Consider the following 20,101-nt stretch of genomic DNA (forward strand, 5'->3'; position numbering starts at 1 on the left):
AATGAATACCCGTTTCTCATCTGCATTTCTTCTTGGAGTAGCAATTTTAATGGCCAGTAGTGTATTTTCGATAATGCTATTACCTCTCAATATCGCCACGATCTTACAAGTAAAAGCTTTTATTTTTGACGGTGTTGTAGAATACGGTACACAACTGAAACGTCACAGTACTCATTTCCGCATTTCGACGACTCAATCAGACTTTAATTTTGTTCTCTGACGGGTGCATTGACAAACGCAGTTATCTCTAGCTGAACAAATACGCGAATGAACTAGATGTGTAAATTAAAGCAATATATCGACTGGTGCCATATGGCTCTGCCGGAAAGAGGGGGAGCAGAAGAGGGGAAGGCGCCGTTGTGATTAAATTGAGCGGTCATGGGCATCGGGCAGCGGAGATTCGGGATCAGATGGGTCGCGCGCGTGTAGTTTCCCGCGTGGCTAGAGCAGAGGACGGCGGTAAAGCGAGTCCTAAGGCAAACAGCCTTCTTTCTTTCCATCTGGTGTACAACGTGGGGACCTTGCGTTGATAGTATTTGTGCCCCAAGTGTTCTGACATTCGGCACCGATATGCACTTACGTTGATAGGTCTATCCTATATCATGTAAAGTAGTCCGCTTCAAACTGATTCTATTTCTGGCTCTTCGCTCCAGGGACCACGGTTCTGAGAAATAAAATTCCACATCATCGGTACACATTGCGTAAGTATTTCTGTATTTCTGACCTCAATGGAATGTCATTAGTTAGAACCCGAACGCGTTCATCTATTTTCACGAGTGTTTTAGTGTCACAGTGAAACATTGAGCTAGAGTCCATATTCCCTTGTAAGCTTACTGTGATAAGTGTCCATCTGTGTCGTGTGAATGATGAGTTCTTGTGAAACGTTGTCTTGAGTTTGCACTGTTACTAATGCTTGTGACAGGGAAAGAAGTGAGAGGGCAAAAATCGGGGCCGATACACAGTTCATTCTTCTCGGCTACAACTAAGGACACCCAATCCTACTACCGACAATGTCGCACGTCATCACTGTGTGGCACAGTTTTGCGATTTAAGGCGGGACATTGTTGGCCTTTCTAATGATAAGGAATATAACGCTACTACTTCTTCTCCCTTGCTAGGAAAATACTGGAAACAAAAATTTAGTCCATATCAATTCGAACCAGGCATCTACAGGTCGTGTGTTACAACACTAGACTCCGTGTAATGAACCTGTTATGGAGGTAGAACACTTTTCAGATTTTTATAGAATTTTAACCAACACCATCACCTCATAAGTAAATTGAAGTACAAATTCAGGCCTTGCATAAAACCAACTGTCTAGTGGGACATTGCCCATCAGGTGTACGATAGTCAATTTTCTTGTATACACACAATTTTTTTCTTGGATGATTATGTAACAGTGTGACACGTGATGTTTAAAGTCCCACACTACCCCTACTCTAAAGGAATATGTATTCAGTGATAGGAAATTTCTGACAGACATTTGGTTGATGAAGTAATTACTGCATTCTTAACTTGGGACCTCTAATAGGTAGAGGGTCGCTTCAACATGCGTGTGACAGAAACCAGTCGTTAGAAATACCAAGCCATAACGTAAACTTATCATTCACCAAACCCTAGAGTGGCCACTGTATCTTGTGAAAAAAAGATTGTTGTCTTTATGGGAAACATTGTTAAACGTTACGGAGTGGGCTGAATGAAAAGCCCTGTAGATGGAAATGGTTATACGCCAAATTCCTTAGCCCGACAAAACTTTCTTGTTAACTAAATAGATATCGTCGTTAGGTGATGTCGAAATCTACAGAATTGGAGTTTCAAACTTTTGTATGCATGCTACAGTCAGAAATAACAGATAACACAGTACGACAGTACCGCTGTTAAGCACACTTTCCGATGCTTTAGGAGATACCTTACATATATCTGGCATGATTTCCACCAGTGTGCTATCTCTGTGCCTTTTCTTTCAGAAATTATCAAATACCATAGAGGAATTAAGTTGTTTTATATTTCACGCATAACTGCTTTAATCCTCACAGGTAAAAAGTTACGAATGGTAGACTTCCGTCATTTTATTCACATTTTCCATTTGACTGTAGTGTCATTTGTAACCGTCGATCCATTTATGAAACGTCAGGAATTATGTGGTCCATCTTTGTATGTCTCGATATTTTGAGATAGGCCTATCGGTCCATTCATTTAAAATCTCATTATGAACCTCCAGAGAGCTACTGCGTTATCTAAAAGACGGTACATACAAATTCTCATTTGTATTAAAACGCGTAAAAAGTTTCACTTTTATAAATTATTTTTCAGCTAATATGCTCTGACAAGTGACCTTGATTATTACGCACAGTTTTTAAAGACCCATATGGGAATACAGCAATTTACAAGAATTCTGCTAAATATCTACAATATCGTACACAGATGTAACATGTATGTGTTTACGCTGACTTCCATCTTCCGTTATGATCGATTACCTGATTTCTTTGACATCCCTGAATGATTATCGCTGGATGTATTGTGTAAACTGAGATCAGCTGATCGAGCCGTTAGTTTCCTTGTGACAGCGGCTAGTGTCAGTACACACTTAACACATTTATTACTGTGATGACGTTTGCAACTGCTGACGCTATGAGGGAAACCTATAACATAAGATATGACAAGGTTTCATGTTCACAGAGTATGTTTTTCATGATTTTTGACTCTAAAGAACATTTCTTGTGAGAGTCTGTTGCAACAATAATATCCGTAAGTATTCTTTACTTTCAAAAATTATTTTTAGAGCCTTCAGGTAAGATTAACTTACAATTTGTGTTTATGTTTAGGTCGACTGAAGATGATCTTTTGATCGAAACTCGTCCCGACAGTGAGAAAGTATCCTTTCAGCGGTTTTTTGTGGTTGACAGTGTCATTCGTGAAATAATAAGAAGCTGTGTAAATGTGCTTAAAGAGAAAAAGATTGTCCAAGTACAGTCAGCCACACAAAAAATAACGAAATCATATCGGTGTTGCTCGTTGCGTACTGCTATATCGCTACTACTAGCTTCGGTTCTTTACTTGCTCCTTAAACTACCCGCATAATTCCCAAAGTCGATTTTTTAAAGAATCGAACTCTCATGTATAAAGCTTCAAACGTCTCATTACTCTACAAATCAGTTTCTGTGTTAAACATTTATCGTTAAGCATGTAAGAGGAAAAAGTTTAGAAAAGGCTTGAAATATTGTTTAAAGTTTGTGGAAGTCGCAAAGTTCCCTCATTATCAAACAGAGGCTGAGTACAATCTGGGTAATTTGAGCTCCGTTTTAAGCAAAAACTAGTTTTTCACGCATCTCAGTGTTTATGACCCATACCTCCCGAACTATATGTCGCACAATGATATAATTTTGCTAGTACATTCAGTGGTATATGTGGATACTGTGTACAAGCAGCGTTGCCAGTAGAGTTAGTAGTAAATAAATGTAAGTTAAAACGTCATAGTTGATGCTGAAGTCTTACTGCATGAGCAGTGAAAATGCGCAAACGATAAACTTTTTTCCTTTCATTTAATTTGCGGAGGGTGCCAGCGGGAATAATTTTCGAAAAGGTTTACGGTTGTGTTTAGAGTATGTTAGAAGTAGCTAAGTGCTCACATTCTCAAGTACTCGATGATCATACTTTGAGTAAATTGTGCACTGTGAGTTATTCCGCCTCAATACATAACGTAGTTTATTGACTATAAGACGCTACGGACTATAAGACACACCTTAATTTATAGGCATTTTAAAAAATTACATTTTTACCATTTTTATTATTAGACTGAAAAGCCAGACTAAAGAAAATTATTGGTATATAAAACCGCACTAACCTTTAAAATCCCTGAAAATCGTCGTCTGAACTTTAACTTTCTTCTTCTTCTTCGTCATCATCATTGTCTCTTCATATATAAGATGAACTTAACTGCCATCGAGAGCGTTTCTTACGCCGCACTTCTTGAACGATTTAACAGTGATATCTTTTCTCACTCTAGACCACGACAGTTTTATCCACTGACACACTTCATTGTAAGTTGATTTAAAGATCGTTTCGGCATAACTTCATGTTGGGTTTCATCCATCATGCATTTGTTCCATTCTTCCCTCATAAACTTTAAATAATTTATTTATCGAGACATCGAGAGGTTGTAATTTTGAAGTAAGTCATCCCAGAATAACAGCAGGCCCTGTATTTCCCGGTCTCAATTTATCTTTCACAGCATTTATCAAACTACTAAATCCCAGAATGAGATTTTCACTCTGCAGCGGAGTGTGCGCTGATATGAAACTTCCTGACAGATTAAAAGTGTGGCCGGCCAGAGTGGCCGAGAGGTTCTAGGCGCTTCAGTCTGGAACCGCGCGACCGCTACGGTCGCGGGTTCGAATCCCGCCTCGGGCATGGATGTGTGTGATGTCCTTAGGTTGGTTAGGTTTAAGTAGTTCTAAGTTCTAAGGGACTGATGACCTCAAAAGTTAATTCCCCTAGTGACCAGAACCATTTGAACCATTTAAAACTGTGTGCCGGACCGAGACTCGAACTCGGGACCTTTACCTTTCGCGGGCAAGTGCTCCACAATCTAAGCTACCCAAGCACGACTCACGCCCCGTCTTCACAGCTTCATTTCTGCCAGTACCTCGTCTCCTACCTTCCAAACTTTACAGAAGCTCTCCTGCGAACCTTGCAGAACTAGCACTCCTGAAAGAAAGGATTGTCTCCGCACTATCGCAATATCAAGGACTGCTAGTTCTGCAAGGTTCGCAGGAGAGCTTCTGTAAAGTTTGGAAGGTAGGAGACGAGATACTGTTGACTACTAAATTGTTGTAGCACAAGAGAGTTCTTCTTCAATAAAGCACTTTTCCTTCTTTCTCGCACTATGTTAATCCACAACTTCATACCAACCTCGTCCTTCCAACCCATGTCATGTACGTGAACACCGTCAACAGGCGATATTTCAGAAGGTTTTGACACTGTTTTGCGCTTGAAAATGATCATTGGATTAGGTTTGGTACCTTCAGCTCAACTTGACAGGACAACAGTGTAATGCATTTTTCCATGTCCACTTCTTTTTACAGTCACTGTTTTAGCACCTTTCATGGCAACAGTTCTATAATGCGGCACATCAAATGTCAGAGTGTTTCGTCCATATTCACTATTTGGCTTAGTTCCACACTGGTTTCCTTTCGATGATGGATGACAAAGCGATGGAAAGATATTTTCTCTTCATGTACTTGTAGCATTTTCTGAGATTTTGGTTTTGGTTCGCATGTTAAGTCCATGACGCTTTATAAATTTCCACAGCAGCGGTAGCTTATGAGCGTGTATTTGAATCATTATTGTCTTAAATCCAGTGCCATTTTGACAGTGCCCTTGAACTCATTTCAATACGTCATCTTCTACTTTTGGCCGTTTAGCATTCAGCGCTCTAACTGCACGTTTAGTTTCCCTTATTTTCTTCAGTTCTTCTTTACTAGGCAACCAATCGCGAATGGTTTTTTCTGTTGGTGGAGGGTTCAAATGGCTCTGAGCACTATGCGACTTAGCTTCTGAGGTCATCAGTCGCCTAGAAGTTAGAACTAATTAAACCTAACTAATCTAAGGACATCAAACACATCCATGCCCGAGGCAGGATTCGAACCTGCGACCGTAGCAGTCTTGCGGTTCCAGACTGTAGCGCCTAGAACCGCACGTGTTGGTGGAGGACCGAAATGCTGCTCAGCTACTCTGTTTCCATGTTCTTCTGCACATACTATTACTTTCAACTTATAGCCCGCATCGTATGGATACCTCTTATTTTTTTCCATTACGAAATTAGCTACTAGTCGTAAGGAAAATATTGTACTCTTACCGATGACACAAATCACTTTCAGTTGAAGTTCACTGGCGCCGTAGACTGCAATGGCGCCTCGTAGGTTAGACAGTGTTCTGGGTTTGTGATGGCGGGGCGGGAGGGAGACAATATTAGTAAGCTTGTAAGTCCCCGAAATTCATGATCGTCACATCGGTGCACTGCTGCTGCCAGTCGAACCCTATGTTGCCACATAGAGAAAGATCTCCCGCGGCATCGAATATATAGCCATTTTTAAAACTGGCGGGAATTTTAATCAAACAATGGACATTTTTCATTAGAGTACAAAAAGCACCTGAATTTTGGAGGCAATTTTTCGAAGAAAAAGTGCGTCTTATAGTCCATAAAATACGGTATGCACAATACACAGGGTGTTACAAAAGGGTGTGGCCAAACTTTCAGGAAACATTCCTCGCACACAAATGGCTCTGAGCACAATGGGACTTAACATCTGAGGTCATCAGTCCCCTAGAACTTAGAACTACTTACACCTAACTAACCGAAGAACATCACACACATCCATGCCCGAGGCAGGATTCGAACCTGCGACCGTAGCAGTCGCGCGGTTCCGGACTGAAGCGCCTAGAACCGCTCAGCCACCGCGGCCGGCTACACAAAAAAGAAAAGCTGTTATGTGGAAATATGTCCGGAAACGCTTAATTTCCATGTTAGAGCTCATTTTAGTTTCGCCAGTATGTACTGTACTTCCTCGATTCACCGCCAGTTGGCCCAATTGAAGGAAGGTAATGTTGACTTCACGTCATCAACACAGATTTTCTGTGAACGTTTGGGCAGGCATTGTTGGTGATGTCTTGATTGGGCCCCATGTTCTCCCACCTATGCTCAATGGAGCACGTTATCATGATTTCATACGGGATACTCTACTTGTGCTGCTAGAACATGTGCCTTTACAAGTACGACACAACATGTGGTTCATGCACGATGTAGCTCCTGCACATTTCAGTGGAAGTGTTCGTACGCTTCTCAACAACAGATTCGGTGACCGATGGATTGGTAGAGGCGGACCAATTCCATGGCCTCCACGTTCTCCTGACCTCAACCCTCTTGACTTTCATTTATGGGGGCATTTGAAAGCTCTTGTCTACTCAACCCCGGTACCAAATGTAGAGACTCTTCGTGCTCGTATTGTGGACGGCTGTGATACAATACGCCGTTCTCCAGGGCTGCATCAGCACATCAGCGATTCCATGCGTCGGAGGGTGGATGCATGTATTGTCGCTAACGGAGGACATTTTGAACATTTCCTGTAACAAAGTGTTTGACGTCACGCTGGTACGTTCTGTTGCTGTGTGTTTCCATTCCATGATTAATGTGATTTGAAGAGAAGTAATAAAATGAGCTCTAACATGGAAAGTAAGCGTTTCCGGACACATGTCCACATAACATATTTTCTTTCTTTGTGTGTGAGGAATGTTCCCTGAAAGTTTAGCCGTACCTTTTTGTAACACCCTGTATAATTGTAATATTTTTCTTACCGTGTTAACCTTTAACATAAGATTATACCTGTTAATGAGTAGATTGTAATAGCATTTTAAATTTTTAAATCCAGTCACTAATATATGAAATACTGAAAATAAAATTTTTGTTGCCCTGGAAGCCATTAGATAGGCAACCTTAGTTTGGTGCGTAAATTGGGTTAGCCGTTTAATAATATACGAGTAAATGGCACACCAGTTCGTTCATGTTACAATAGTCGCAAAGCAACCTTCTTCTCGGTGGAGGGGGGAGGGAGGGAGAGGTGTTTTCAACTTGTTGTTTTGGTCTTCAGTCAAGAGACTGGTTTGATGCAGCTCTCCATGCTACTCTATCCTGTGCACGCTTCTTCATCTCCCAGTACCTACTGCCTACTGCAACCTACATCCTTCTGAATCTGCTTAGTGTATTCATCTCTTGGTCTCCCTCTACGATTTTTACCCACCACGCTGCCCTCCAGTATTAAATTGGTGATCCCTTGATGCCTCAGAACATGTGCTACCAACCGATCCCTTCTTCTAGTCAAGTTGTGCCACAAATTTCTCTTCTCCCCAATTATATTCAGTACCTCCTCATTAGTTATGCGATCTACCCATCTAATCTTCAGCATTCTTCTGTAGCACCACATTTCGAAAGCTTCTATTCTCGTCTTGTCTAATCTATTTCTAAACATATTTCACTTACATACATGGCTACACTCTATACAAATACTTTCAGAAACGACTTCCTGACAAATCTATACTCGATGTAAACAAATTTCTCTTCTTCAAAAACGCTTTCCTTGCCATTGCCAGTCTACATTTTATATCCTCTCTACTTTGATCATCATCACTTATTTTGCTCCCCATATAGTAAAACTCATCTGCTAATTTAATTGTCTCATTTCATAATCTAATTCCCTCGGCATCACCCGATTTAATTCGACTACATTCCATTATCCTCGTTTTGCTTTTGTTGATGTTCATCTTATATCCTTCATTCAAGACACTGCCTATTCCGTTCAACTGCTCTTCCAAGTCCCTTGCTGTCTCTGACGGAATTACAATGTCATCGGCGAACCTCAAAGTTTTTATTTCTTCTCCATGGATTTTAATTCCTACTCCGAATTTTTCTTTTGTTTCCTTTACTGCTTGCTCAATGTACAGATTGAATAACATCGGGGATAGGCTACAACCCTGTCTCACTCCCTTCCCAACCACTGCTTCCCTTTCATGCCCCTCGACTCTTATATCTGCCATCTGATTTCTGTACAAATTGTAAATAGCCTTTCGTCCCATGTATTTTACCCCTGCCACCTTCAGAATTTGAAAGAGAGTATTCCAGTCAACATTGTCAAAAGCTTTCTCTAAGTCTACAAATGCTAGGTTTGCCTTTCCTTAGTCTGTCTTCTAAGGTAAGTCGTAGGGTCAGTATTGCCTCACGCGTTCCAACATTTCTACGGAATCCAAACTGATCTTCCCCGAGGTCGGCTTCTAACAGTTTTTCCATTCGTCTGTAAGGAAATCGTGTTAGTATTTTGCAGCCGTGACTTATTAAACTGATAGTTCGGTAATTTTTACATCTGTCAACACCTGCTTTCTTTGGAATTGGAATTATTATATTCTTCTTGAAGTCTGAGGGTATTTCGCCTGTCTCATACATCTTGCTCACCAGATTGTAGAGTTTTGTCAGGGCTGGATCTCCCAAGGCTATCAGTAGTTCTAATGGAATGTTGTCTACTCCCGGGGCCTTTCACTTATGGTGTCAAAAGTTCATCAGCTTTTCGTTGTAAGCTACATAAGTCGTTTGTTTGCAAGCAGAAGATACGTTCGCTATGATTTTACGCAACCGAGGCGAATTGCTGAAAATTAAAATGGTACGAATTCGTGTTTCATTCTACACAGCATAGTAGACTGTATCTACAGGGTGAGCAGCTAAGACAAGCCACACACAAAATATGCAGGATGAGTAGCACGGATATCTCAACTTATAGTGGACAATATGTCAAATTTTCTGACGTATGCAAGTAATTTTTAACGTGTGTAGCTACCTAATTATGACACCGGCATTTTTTAATGGAACACTCTAATTTTTCTGGGAGATTGGAAAGAGCCCGTTCTAGAGACTTCAGACATAATGCGGGTGGAACTTTCTTTCCATCAGTCTTGTGTCTGGTTTGATGCCACCCGACACAAATTCTTTTCCTGAGCCAACCTCTTCATCTGCGAGTAGCACTTTAACGTTACGTCCTCAGGTATTTATTGGATGTATTGCAATCTCTGTCTTTCTCTACAGTTTTTATGCTCTACAGCTTCCTCTGGTATCATGAAGGTTATTTCCTGAAGTCGTAACATGTATATTATCATCCTGTTCCTTTATTCGGCGATTCTGCGGAGAATCTCGTCATTCCTTATCTGTCCACCTGATTTTCACCGTTCTTCTCACCACATCTCAAACACTTCGATTCTCATCTGTTTTTCCCACTGTCAGTGATTCACTTCTATACAATACTATGCTCCAAACGCAGGTTTTCAGAAATTTCTTCCTCAGGTGATGGCCTGTGTTTGGTGCCAGCAGACTTCTCTTTACCAGGGATGCCCTCTTTCTCTGAGGCACTCTGCTTTTTATGTACTCCTTGCTCCAGCCGTGATGGATTATTTTACTTTCTAGGTGGCAGAATTCGTTAACTTCGTCTACTTCGTGATCCTCAATTCTGATAAGTTTCTTGCTTCCCTTATTTCTGCTGCTTCTCATTACTTTCGTCTTTCTTCGGTCTACTCTGTACATACTCTGTACTCATTAGACTGTTCATTCCATTCTGCAGATAGTGTAATTCTTCTTCACGTTCATAGAGGACAGAAGCGTCATCAACGAATCTTATAATTGATATCCTTTCACACTGAATATTAATCCCATTCTTAAACCTTTCTTTTATTTCTGTCATTGCTTCTTCGAGGTATAGATTGAACAGTATGGGCAAAAGACTGCAACCCACTTCGTTCTTGGTCTCCCAGTTTCATTGTTCCATGTTGGTTCTTATACGTATTGTATACAACGTGGCTTTCCCTATAGCTTACTCCAATGTGTCTCAGAATATCGAAAATCTTGCACCATTTTTCAAGGTCGAGAAACCCTATTAGTGTGTCTTGATTTTTTTCTTCACTATTGCTTCCATTACATCAGAATGGACTTTATTGCCCTTACTTCCCTATTTCAAACTGATTGTCTTCTAACAGATCCTCAGGTTTATTTTCTATTCTTTTGTACACATTATTACCAGCAACTTGGATGCTGATCTACAACACCAGCTATCAGTAAACACGAAACTCAGGTACGAATCGTGTATTTATTATCATAACTGTATTAGCAAGTGATCATAATGTTGATCTTGAAGCCTGGTATATGCTATAAACCAGTTATAGACTGACAGCACTGCACGTTAAATTTCATCCGAGCTTATCGCAGAACAGTTCCGCGATATACGGCAATCCATGTCTTCGGGGATCGTCGGTGTTTCCTCCTAGGCCTTTTATATAAATCTTCTGCACAGATAAAAAGACCAGAGGTGCCAAGCCCTCTGAGTGTGAACACCATTCTGAGTTTCCCGAACGCCCGATTCAACAATCTCCAACTGTTCTGTTAAGGTCTGTAGTTATTGTCTGTGTAGAAAGTGTGAGACATCAGTCATGCTGGTTCACCCCGTCGGAGGTTCGAGTCCTCCCTCGGGCATGGGTGTGTGTGTTGTCCTTAGCATCAGCTAGTTTAACTAGTGTGTAAGCCTAGGGACCGCTGGCCTCAGTAATTTGGGTCCATAGTCCTTCCCAAAAATTTCCACTTTGTCATGCTGGTACCACATGGACTACCTCATATCCAGTAAGATGTCTTCCAGTAACTGTAGCAGCATATCTTTTAGTAGCTTGGATACTTCTGACTGTTTAGTGTTTCATCAATAAAACACTCTAAGAACATACCGAGATATCAATTTGAGATTAAGTCAGCGTCTGCAACGACCATTGTTGGATACTCTATGCAGAAATCACAGTTCCGAGATTATTTTCGATCAGTAGTGATTGAAGTTACTGCACCTTTCCTTGCCGCGACAGCAACATTTGAAACGTCTGTGAAAGCTATTTCGCTGAAAATAACGTGTAGTCCTCTTTCAGGGCACCACAGACCGCCAGGAAAGAGGATTGTACAGCTAACTGTTTCTAGGAGGCTGTGGCTCCGTCATGGTGTGGGATGCTGCTCATCGGGAGATCTTCGACGCCATTATCTCTGAGGTATGTCTTCTTAGTAAATTTAACGACAACGGCTTCTAAAATGGCTAAAAAACTTTAGTTCTTTCATAATGAACTTATAATCTCTGGCTTAAACTCTGATACTTCTGCACGGCAAAAAACAGAAAAATATTTTCTGACAGCAGTGGTGATGATACTGAGTAAAAGTGTGTGAGACACTACAACCCGGTACTGTGGCGAGAAACATTAACAGATGCGTGACACGCAGAAGGGTGTGGAGGTGTGGAGACTGCCAGAGACTCACGACTGTCATCAATAGATGGTGGCACCCTTGAGGAGCAGTGATTGGCTTATGCTCTGAAGAAGAAAACCAGTGCCGTAGTCTAATTTCCCAGGAGCTTCACTCAGTCGTAGAGGAGCCCAAATAAGCGAAACGTATCTTGGTTTGTCTATAAATACTCGACAGTTTCAGAGAAAACGCACGTCAAAGTTTTCAACACGATTTAGAGGCCTTGTAGAGTGCGGTAAGTCGTCTACGTAGGTTCCATAGTGGCCAGCGTCGCGGTGCCTCATTTTTGCGTCTTATGTTCAAAACCTTTATTTTCATTTATCTACCCATGTCCATAGAAGGTTACTACACAAATGTTTATCTGGTTAGGGGATATAAGGACCTTATATTAACTGTAAAATTACAACTGGTTTTTACAGTAAGTGTCATATATTTATATAATGTATTTTTATGGTATTTTGAGGTTAAAATCGTTTTAAATTCTCATATTCTTAAATTTCATTCTTATATCAATTCTTCATTCTTATGTTTTAGTCTTACGTTTATTCTTCAGGAAGATTTGGTGCATTTCCTTGGATGATGCCAATCGTAGAAACAACACAGACATAGAAACTCCGAACGCCAGGAGCATCACGCAACATTTCTCCGTATGAATCTCACTCGCGAAAGGAACGCCATTGACATTACTGAAGATTTCACACGTTGGCAATAATTTCAGGGCAAACCACACTTAACGAATCACTTTTCCGAAAACTAGGGCTTACAGTTGATTATAAATCAAGATACATTATAGGAAATTCACAGCAAACAATTTCAAACAGCTTTTCCACTCATTTCTTGTTTTTCTTTCATTTTTTTTAAATTCATTCACCAGACGTAGAAGTGGTAGACGAACAAGGAAGAAGTTATTTAAATATATGTTGGAAAATATTTGTGTAGTAACCGTCTATGGACATGGGTGGATAAATGAAAAACGAAAATAAAAATAACGGGGTTTAGAATATGGAGCACAAAATTGTGAACTCGCGATTCGAGCTAGCTACCGCTTCGGTTGGACTGCTTATGGACTATGACGCACATAAATTACCTCGAAAACTTTGAAAGTCGCTTTCTCAAAAACGGTCGAATATCTAGGAATAAGTGGAGCCGCGTTTTCACTTACCTTGGCTCGCCTTCCACTGAGCGAAGTTTCTGGGAAGTCTCGTTATGCTGCCTGTCATGTTCTTCTCATGAGTATGAGAATTTTAGTCAGCAGGTCAGATAAACGCAGGCTCTGGCCGTGTGGTTGGGAAAACCAGGCCATTGGCGTGCAACGTCGTGGGGCAACCGCCACGGCAGACTTGACTGTCCGGAACGATTACCAAATAAGACTAAATGTAATAAAAACTAGACCCAAATAGTAGCGGAGGACCCAGTAACATGATTACAAAGGCAAAATTAAGACGAGTACGGGGGTGAAGACAAGTCATAGATATGAAAAGTAGGTTTTAAGTGGCTTCTCGGTAAATTTTTTATGTATAAAATGAACTTGAAAGAGTTAATATCTCGACAAGGTCCCAAGAGATTTTTCAAATGCAATGTCTACGCATAGGCCTCATTGAGTACTATTGGACTGTTATAGATTTCTTTATAAACATTACCCATTTTGAATTAGAGACCGTAATGTACATTCCGCTCGTAAATACCTGAATTTTGGCATAAATGAGACTTCGAATGTAGCGGCAATATTACTAAGCAGACATAGTTAGCGATGTTCGAGTGTACTTAGTCTTAGTTATATGTATTTATTAGTAACATAACTCTAAGGAAAGTTTGCATGGGCAGAATAATTATTTGCGAACAAACTATTTAAGTTAGAGAAAAACTGAGAACATCTTTAGAAAGCTGAGGAAATTTACGTGCAAATTCATATATGATACAAGTGTTTTAACATTAAACTTATACTCGTAGTTTTAAGTATGTTAAGGAAGTCGAAATTGTGTGTGGTTCATTGACGTCGATGCGAGGGTTTAAATACTAGCTGCCAGCTTTGCGAGAGGCTTTCTGGCTGAGGAAGACTTTACATTTCGTTCGCGTGGTCGTTGGTTTTGAGATCCGGAACAGAATGCTTGTATGAGTGACAGTAGGTTGTGCTTGAGTGAGTCGAATGAACTTATGATATTCGTGTGAGTCGATAGTGAACACTCTGAAATATTTTCAACTTGGGACTTAGAACATTTTGCATCAGGTGAACTGGCTTAGTCGTGGACTCAAAAGCTGGAGAATACTCTAAAATATTTTCAACGTGTGATATTCGAATTTTAATATTTTATTCGAAAATATTACTATTTTTTAGTTAGCTAGTGTCTTTTGTAAGAAGAAATTATTATTGTTATGAACACAATGTGTTTTTGCAAGTGGTGTACGTTAAAATGTTTAAAGGCTGTACACTATTTAAGATCAGAAAGTTTAATACTTCGTCTATAAACGTGAAAGTAATTGCGTGGGTTCTTGTTAGTATGTACAGAAATAATATCTTTTACTCAGTACTTTACATACTGAAAGTAATTGGAGCTTAAGTCTTTTAAAGTATTCCGGTACAAGTGAAAATAATTTAGTCTGTGTATGCAAGAAAAACAGTCTCGCAACGTTAAACGTCTGTACTTGCGTGCGTATAATGAATAAATTAAACACCACAAAAATACTATTTAAATACTGCAAAATATCCCCCGTAAGTCAGTAATGTTGTCAAGGTTTAATATCTTTCACTTTTATACCAGCATAAACTGAGAATTAATTATTTTACGGTACCTTAAGCCTTGAGCCAGACCGTTACTGATTCTGAACTTTTTACTTACATATATACCTTCTGTAGAAAGTCTGATCTCATAACTCTTGTGGAATAATAATATAACTGTATGTGTGCTTTAGGTTGCGCCATTTCATAAATAATTACTGAAAATTAAAATTTCCCCGTAATGGCGGACAACAAGGACATAGCAATGTTACGTTTGTCTCCGCAGCAGCGTGTGCTAAAAATGCGGAAAACTAAAGAATGAGGCAAATTGTAATTACATTTGCGTAAATGAAAACATGTAACCTGAATTACTGCTAAGTCTGTTTCAGAATAAATCAAATTTAGGAATAACAGACGTAAGTACAGCAATTCGCTATTACTCACATCGAGTGCATCAGATCGGTAGCAAGCGAACAAAACCACAAGGCAATAGCAAAGAGAGCGCAAAACGAACAGAACCGCGAGCGATAATCTTATCGCATGATTATATATATATTAAATGATAACAGCCAGCGATTACATGTTGGCTTCTTCTATATACATTCTTGTCATAGTCTTTAGCAGTAACGAACGAAATATTTACTGAACGTACATAAATACAGATTTCATCACTGTTTCTAGTATCAGAATAATATTTTACTTTTAACTAAAATCCACATAGTTTGTATATTTTATATTTTGTTGTGAAAACTATCCATGGGGTGCTATAGAATATTTCACGTTAGATGATCTAGTCTCAATTTTAAAAACATCACTGCGGTCATTTTTAGTGTGATCTGCGCCTGGAGTTTAGTTATTTTGCAGTTATAGAGCTTTAATTATAGACTTTGCTGAAAGATTATTTTTCCACGATTTTTCCTGTAGTTTATGCAAACGTGAGGTGCTGTTCTGTTTCATTTAAATCCTCACTCAGGTCATCATCATTTCAGTGATGAACAATTATTAACCATGATAAGTTCTACTTTGAAATAAACTCAGTTTTGTTAAAATTTAAAACGAGTAGTGAACACTATTTTCATTACAAGTTGCTGTTCGTGTTTATACGACCTTGTCTGCATTTTTTAGAGTTAATGCGACAGATGTGTTGGTTGTCCCTAGATTCTAGTGTAGCCTACACTTAAAAACCAAGCAATTCAGAGGTCATGTAAACAGTGGCTTTTTGATTTCAATCCGTCATTTGCTCACTGGCTGGTGGTGGCTCATGAGCTATTGGCAGAACAATTATTTTGTGAAAACAACAAGTTTTTGATTCTCTATCCATCATTTGTTATCCGTATAGTCTCACGTGGTTGTTCTCGTCTGAGAGCATTTGCCTTCATTATCATCATCCGTCATGTCACATAGGACAGCAATAAGTTATTATGACAGCACCTGTTATCTTTCTCTTTTTGTTATGGATCCACTTATCATAGTTTAGTATATCTGAAACTTCATCAGGAGGAAATGTTTTTAGTTTAATGCGGGATATTCAGCAAAGATTTCACCAATTAATGTCTTCAATTTGTAGGGCTTGGATGGGAAAATTAGTTCATGGGTGTTCTCATTGTAGGCACTGTCATATTCCAACAGGAAACAGAAAAATGGAGAAGATTATAATTGTACGTTAAAACTACCTGTTTTATTATTTTTTTATTAAACACAGACCTACAGAATTTTCCCTAACAACGACAACTCAGACTTAACCTATTCATTTAATAACCACAATATACAAGTTCAACGCAGTCTGACTGCTATACATTAACAACATGACTTCCAATAATTATCATAAAAGAATGCCCGTGAATTGCAAGAAATCTTAACAATAATACAAATCCAAAACATATGAAATTAGTGAAATATGAAACTACCTCCAGCTCTGTTAATTAACTAAACTCATTCCAATCACGAATCCCAATAGTACAAACCCGTTTCTTTTTCATAAGTTACTTACCTCACATAAAATCCTCATAACAAGAATTACAGTAATTACAGCAAGTAGCACCTAGAGCCAGCTAAATAAAAAGATTCTAAGTACTATGGACTCCAACTACTAGGAGGCTTATGGTTTGCGAAAGAAAGATTTTGTTGAAGAGCAGACAATTCATTTAGAGAATTTTACCTTATTCATGTGACATCCGGTTCCAAAAATTATGTAGTTGTCAATAATTCCACTGCCCAAACATTATCAAACAAACATACATCATCATACATTTCCTTGCATATTTTCTTATAAACACATCATTTTGTCTCACTTTACAATGCATGTCCTGCCAACATAGAGTCTCCACTAAGAATGTCATGTCCATACACTTCCCTATCCACTCGCTAACCGCTGGTCCGTCCAACCACAGAATCTGTTGCTGATGGCGCAGAGCGCTGTCAGCGATATTAACAATGTCAATAGCGCTGCCAACATACAAACAGGCTACTTACAGTGTCTTCTCAAATTCGATAAGTTGTACATTGGATATGAGTCCAGGATCTGATTTGGGCAAGGCTGATTTGAGAAGACTACCGACCATTGCTTCCTTTAGGTTACCATCCTGCCATTCATCCCAACTGTCCTAAAGGATAGCCCTAACGAGGATTTGAATCTCGTTTGTTCCGACGGCAGACTTTGCTTTTCCATAGTTCTTCCTAAATCGCTTAAGATAAATTCCGCCATTGTTCATTCCAAAATGACTAGTCCAGTTTCCTTTCCTATCCTTCTCTAACCAGAGGTATTAATTTGTCTCCGACAGCCTAGTCGTCCTCCCTTTGGTGGAAATCTCTTGCACTTTGTGAGAAGGCAAAAACAGTGGCGCTCCTGCACAGTCTCCTGAAAACGAAACACGTATCTGTGTCGAGTTGTTGGAGGTGGGGAGGGGGGGGGGGATGTACGAATATAGATGTGTGTGAACTCAAAGCAGTCCTACTTCGAAGGTGACAACAACTAATTAATCAGAACTGATAACTACACAAACCTGTAGCATCGGTTACATTTCCACTGTGGCATGCATGAATGCGTCTGTAGTAAACTGCTCGATCACTGGTCCTGAGTTGATAGATTATGCGAAAATTATCACAGTGTAAGGGCACAGTAATTCCTGACATCAAACACATCCACAGTAATGTCAACAGTCTGGAGTTGCTTGCGTTTGTATACACTACTTGATCAAAAGTATTTGGACGCCTAAAAAGGGGCATTAATGTGTGTTCTGTCCACCCTTCGCCCTCATGATGCCTTGGTCTTTGCTGGGGGCACTTTCAATGAGATGTCTATTGGTGGACAAAACCAGAGAAGGTACTGATGTTGGACGTAGAGGTCTGGTGTGAAATCTACGTTCTAAGTAGTCCAAAAGGTGTTCCATTGGGTTCAACTCGGGACTCTGGATATACCATTCCGTTTCAGGAATATTACTGTCTACAAACCACTTTATCGTAAGATGCATTGTCATATCTCCTAACTGTTCGTCCACTGGAAGTAGCGCACATAACTACCGGGCGAGGTGGCGCACTGGACTTGCATTGGGGAAGACGACGGTTCAAACCCGCCTCGAGCCATCCTGATTTAGGTTTCCAGTGATTTCCCTAAAATGCCGGGACGGCTCCTTTGAAAGGGCACGGTCGACTTCCTTCCCAATCCTTCCCTAATCTGAAGGGACCAATGACGTCGCGGTTTGGTCACCTTATAGCACTAACGTGTCGTGAAACGCGCTAATGTTACCCTCTGAAAATATTTCGAATTTTGACCGTGCGGATGTCTAATGGACAAAGACATCGGACTATAATTTTGAATAAGAAGTTAACAGAAAATTTAAACGGACTTTAACCTAGGGAGTTAATGAAAGTGGTAAAATCATAAGTAAATGAAAAAAAAATGAACGTTCGCCAGCCCAATTAGGCACATTAATTTAGAAATATATGTTTAAGAAAATTGAATATTGGTTATTGAAGCTACTTTCGTTGATATTTCCCTTTGAATATTACACAGGATACAAACTGACACAGTGCACTCTGAATTGTGTGTAGCAGCAGTTACCAACAACGCACACACCAGTGAATTATAGGAAGCAAATTTGCACCAAGCTCATACTAATTACAGCTACACTCAAGATCGTTGCTCAATAAAATACTGAAGTATTACTGCATGAAATGCAGAACTAAATTTGGACTTCAGACGCCTTTATCTTAACTGACACGAAAAAAAATAGAAGCAAATAAAGATGAATAATGTCATAGATACACTGTTTATGCTCCTCTACATATGTCAGTTTTCCTTAGCAACAGTAATAGTTCAATTTTCTTTCTAAAAAGTGGAGAATATGATGGGGACCCATAAACTAGTATAGTTTCACTAGTCAACGCTCTCTGACTATAATTTACTTTGCAAGACAATAAAATATAGCAGTGGGCTTAATTAACTTCAGAAAAGGAACCATTCATGAAAGAAATCAAAACCACACTATTTTTAAAACGAGCTTAAGTTATTTGCCTTTTTATCACCTGTGAAGCAGGTATTCTAGACAATAGTATTTACAAAATCTTGCACAGTAATTCTACAAAACAATATTTTGTAATAAACTAAGGATACTTTAGCAAAAGCCTATCCAATTTCACTTTTGTGGTTTTTAACTTTAACTTCTACTACTCCTTTTACACTAGACCAAAAAATCGCTTTTAAACACGTGAATGCGAGAATTGTTCATTTAAATCAGGAAACCCGGTTTTAGTAGCACTTAGGTGAAGACCCTGCATAGGTTCGTGATCAGGATAGAAAATTTAATTTTTAATGTTGTTATTATTGTTAAAACGACACACAAATAAACTGGTCCATTCACTTATACATTACTGAAAGTATGAAGTTAGTGAAGCAGTGGCGAAGATTGGTGGCAAGCGACATGGAAGCTAACTGTAATCACTGCTCTTGATGTTCGAATGCTCTATAAAATCTCTTCTTGGGGTCGGATTTTCAACATATTAGAGCCATTCCTTTCTGCCGAGAATACCCAATCCAATAATAGCCAGATCCACATCCGAGGCAGATCCTTTGTAAAGCAGCTTCCAATTGCCTCTCTTAGCACCGTTGAAGTGTACCGAACTACGGCTAGCCACACACTGTGTACCGTTCACACAAAGGAGCCGCTGAGTTCGACCGCCAAAACCACCTTTAACATCGCGCCATTCCACTTCCATTGCGAGGGGTGGGAGGGGAGCGGGGAGGGGGGAGGGGAGGGGGGAGAGGGGAGAGGGGAGAGGGGGGTCTTCCCTACAGCTTTTACATCTTACAAGTATGAACCAGCTTTCAATAAACATTTTCTTTTTATGAACATACACATATTATAATAATTTATCATTTTAACATATCCTTTCGCTTTTTTCATATATGCATTACAAAACTCTAATTTTCTTGCCATAGCTCAACGACTTTAAATAACAAAGAATACACACTCCAAAATTGCAGATACACAGTTACGTAACATAAACCTACTTCTAAACGATATAAGTGT

The 20,101-nt window shown here is 39.6% G+C and overlaps 1 protein-coding gene across 2 annotated transcripts in view; it reads left to right on the forward strand.

Moving 5' to 3' along the window:
* Window positions 1–424: 424 nt before the first annotated feature.
* The window catches only part of LOC124777876, a 46,048-nt gene continuing 26,371 nt past the window's right edge, over window positions 425–20,101 (forward strand). The window contains exons 1-2 of one of the 2 annotated variants that reach the window (XM_047253415.1): window positions 425–701; window positions 11,494–11,610. In XM_047253415.1, coding sequence (XP_047109371.1) covers window positions 11,560–11,610 — 51 coding nt within the window. In that variant the 5' untranslated portion in view covers window positions 425–701; window positions 11,494–11,559. The remainder of the gene's footprint in view (window positions 702–11,493; window positions 11,611–20,101) is intronic. The other variant, XM_047253416.1, reaches the window with a different exon arrangement.

Source organism: Schistocerca piceifrons, chromosome 2 (genome assembly GCF_021461385.2).
Source record: "Schistocerca piceifrons isolate TAMUIC-IGC-003096 chromosome 2, iqSchPice1.1, whole genome shotgun sequence".
Taxonomy (NCBI): domain Eukaryota; kingdom Metazoa; phylum Arthropoda; class Insecta; order Orthoptera; family Acrididae; genus Schistocerca; species Schistocerca piceifrons.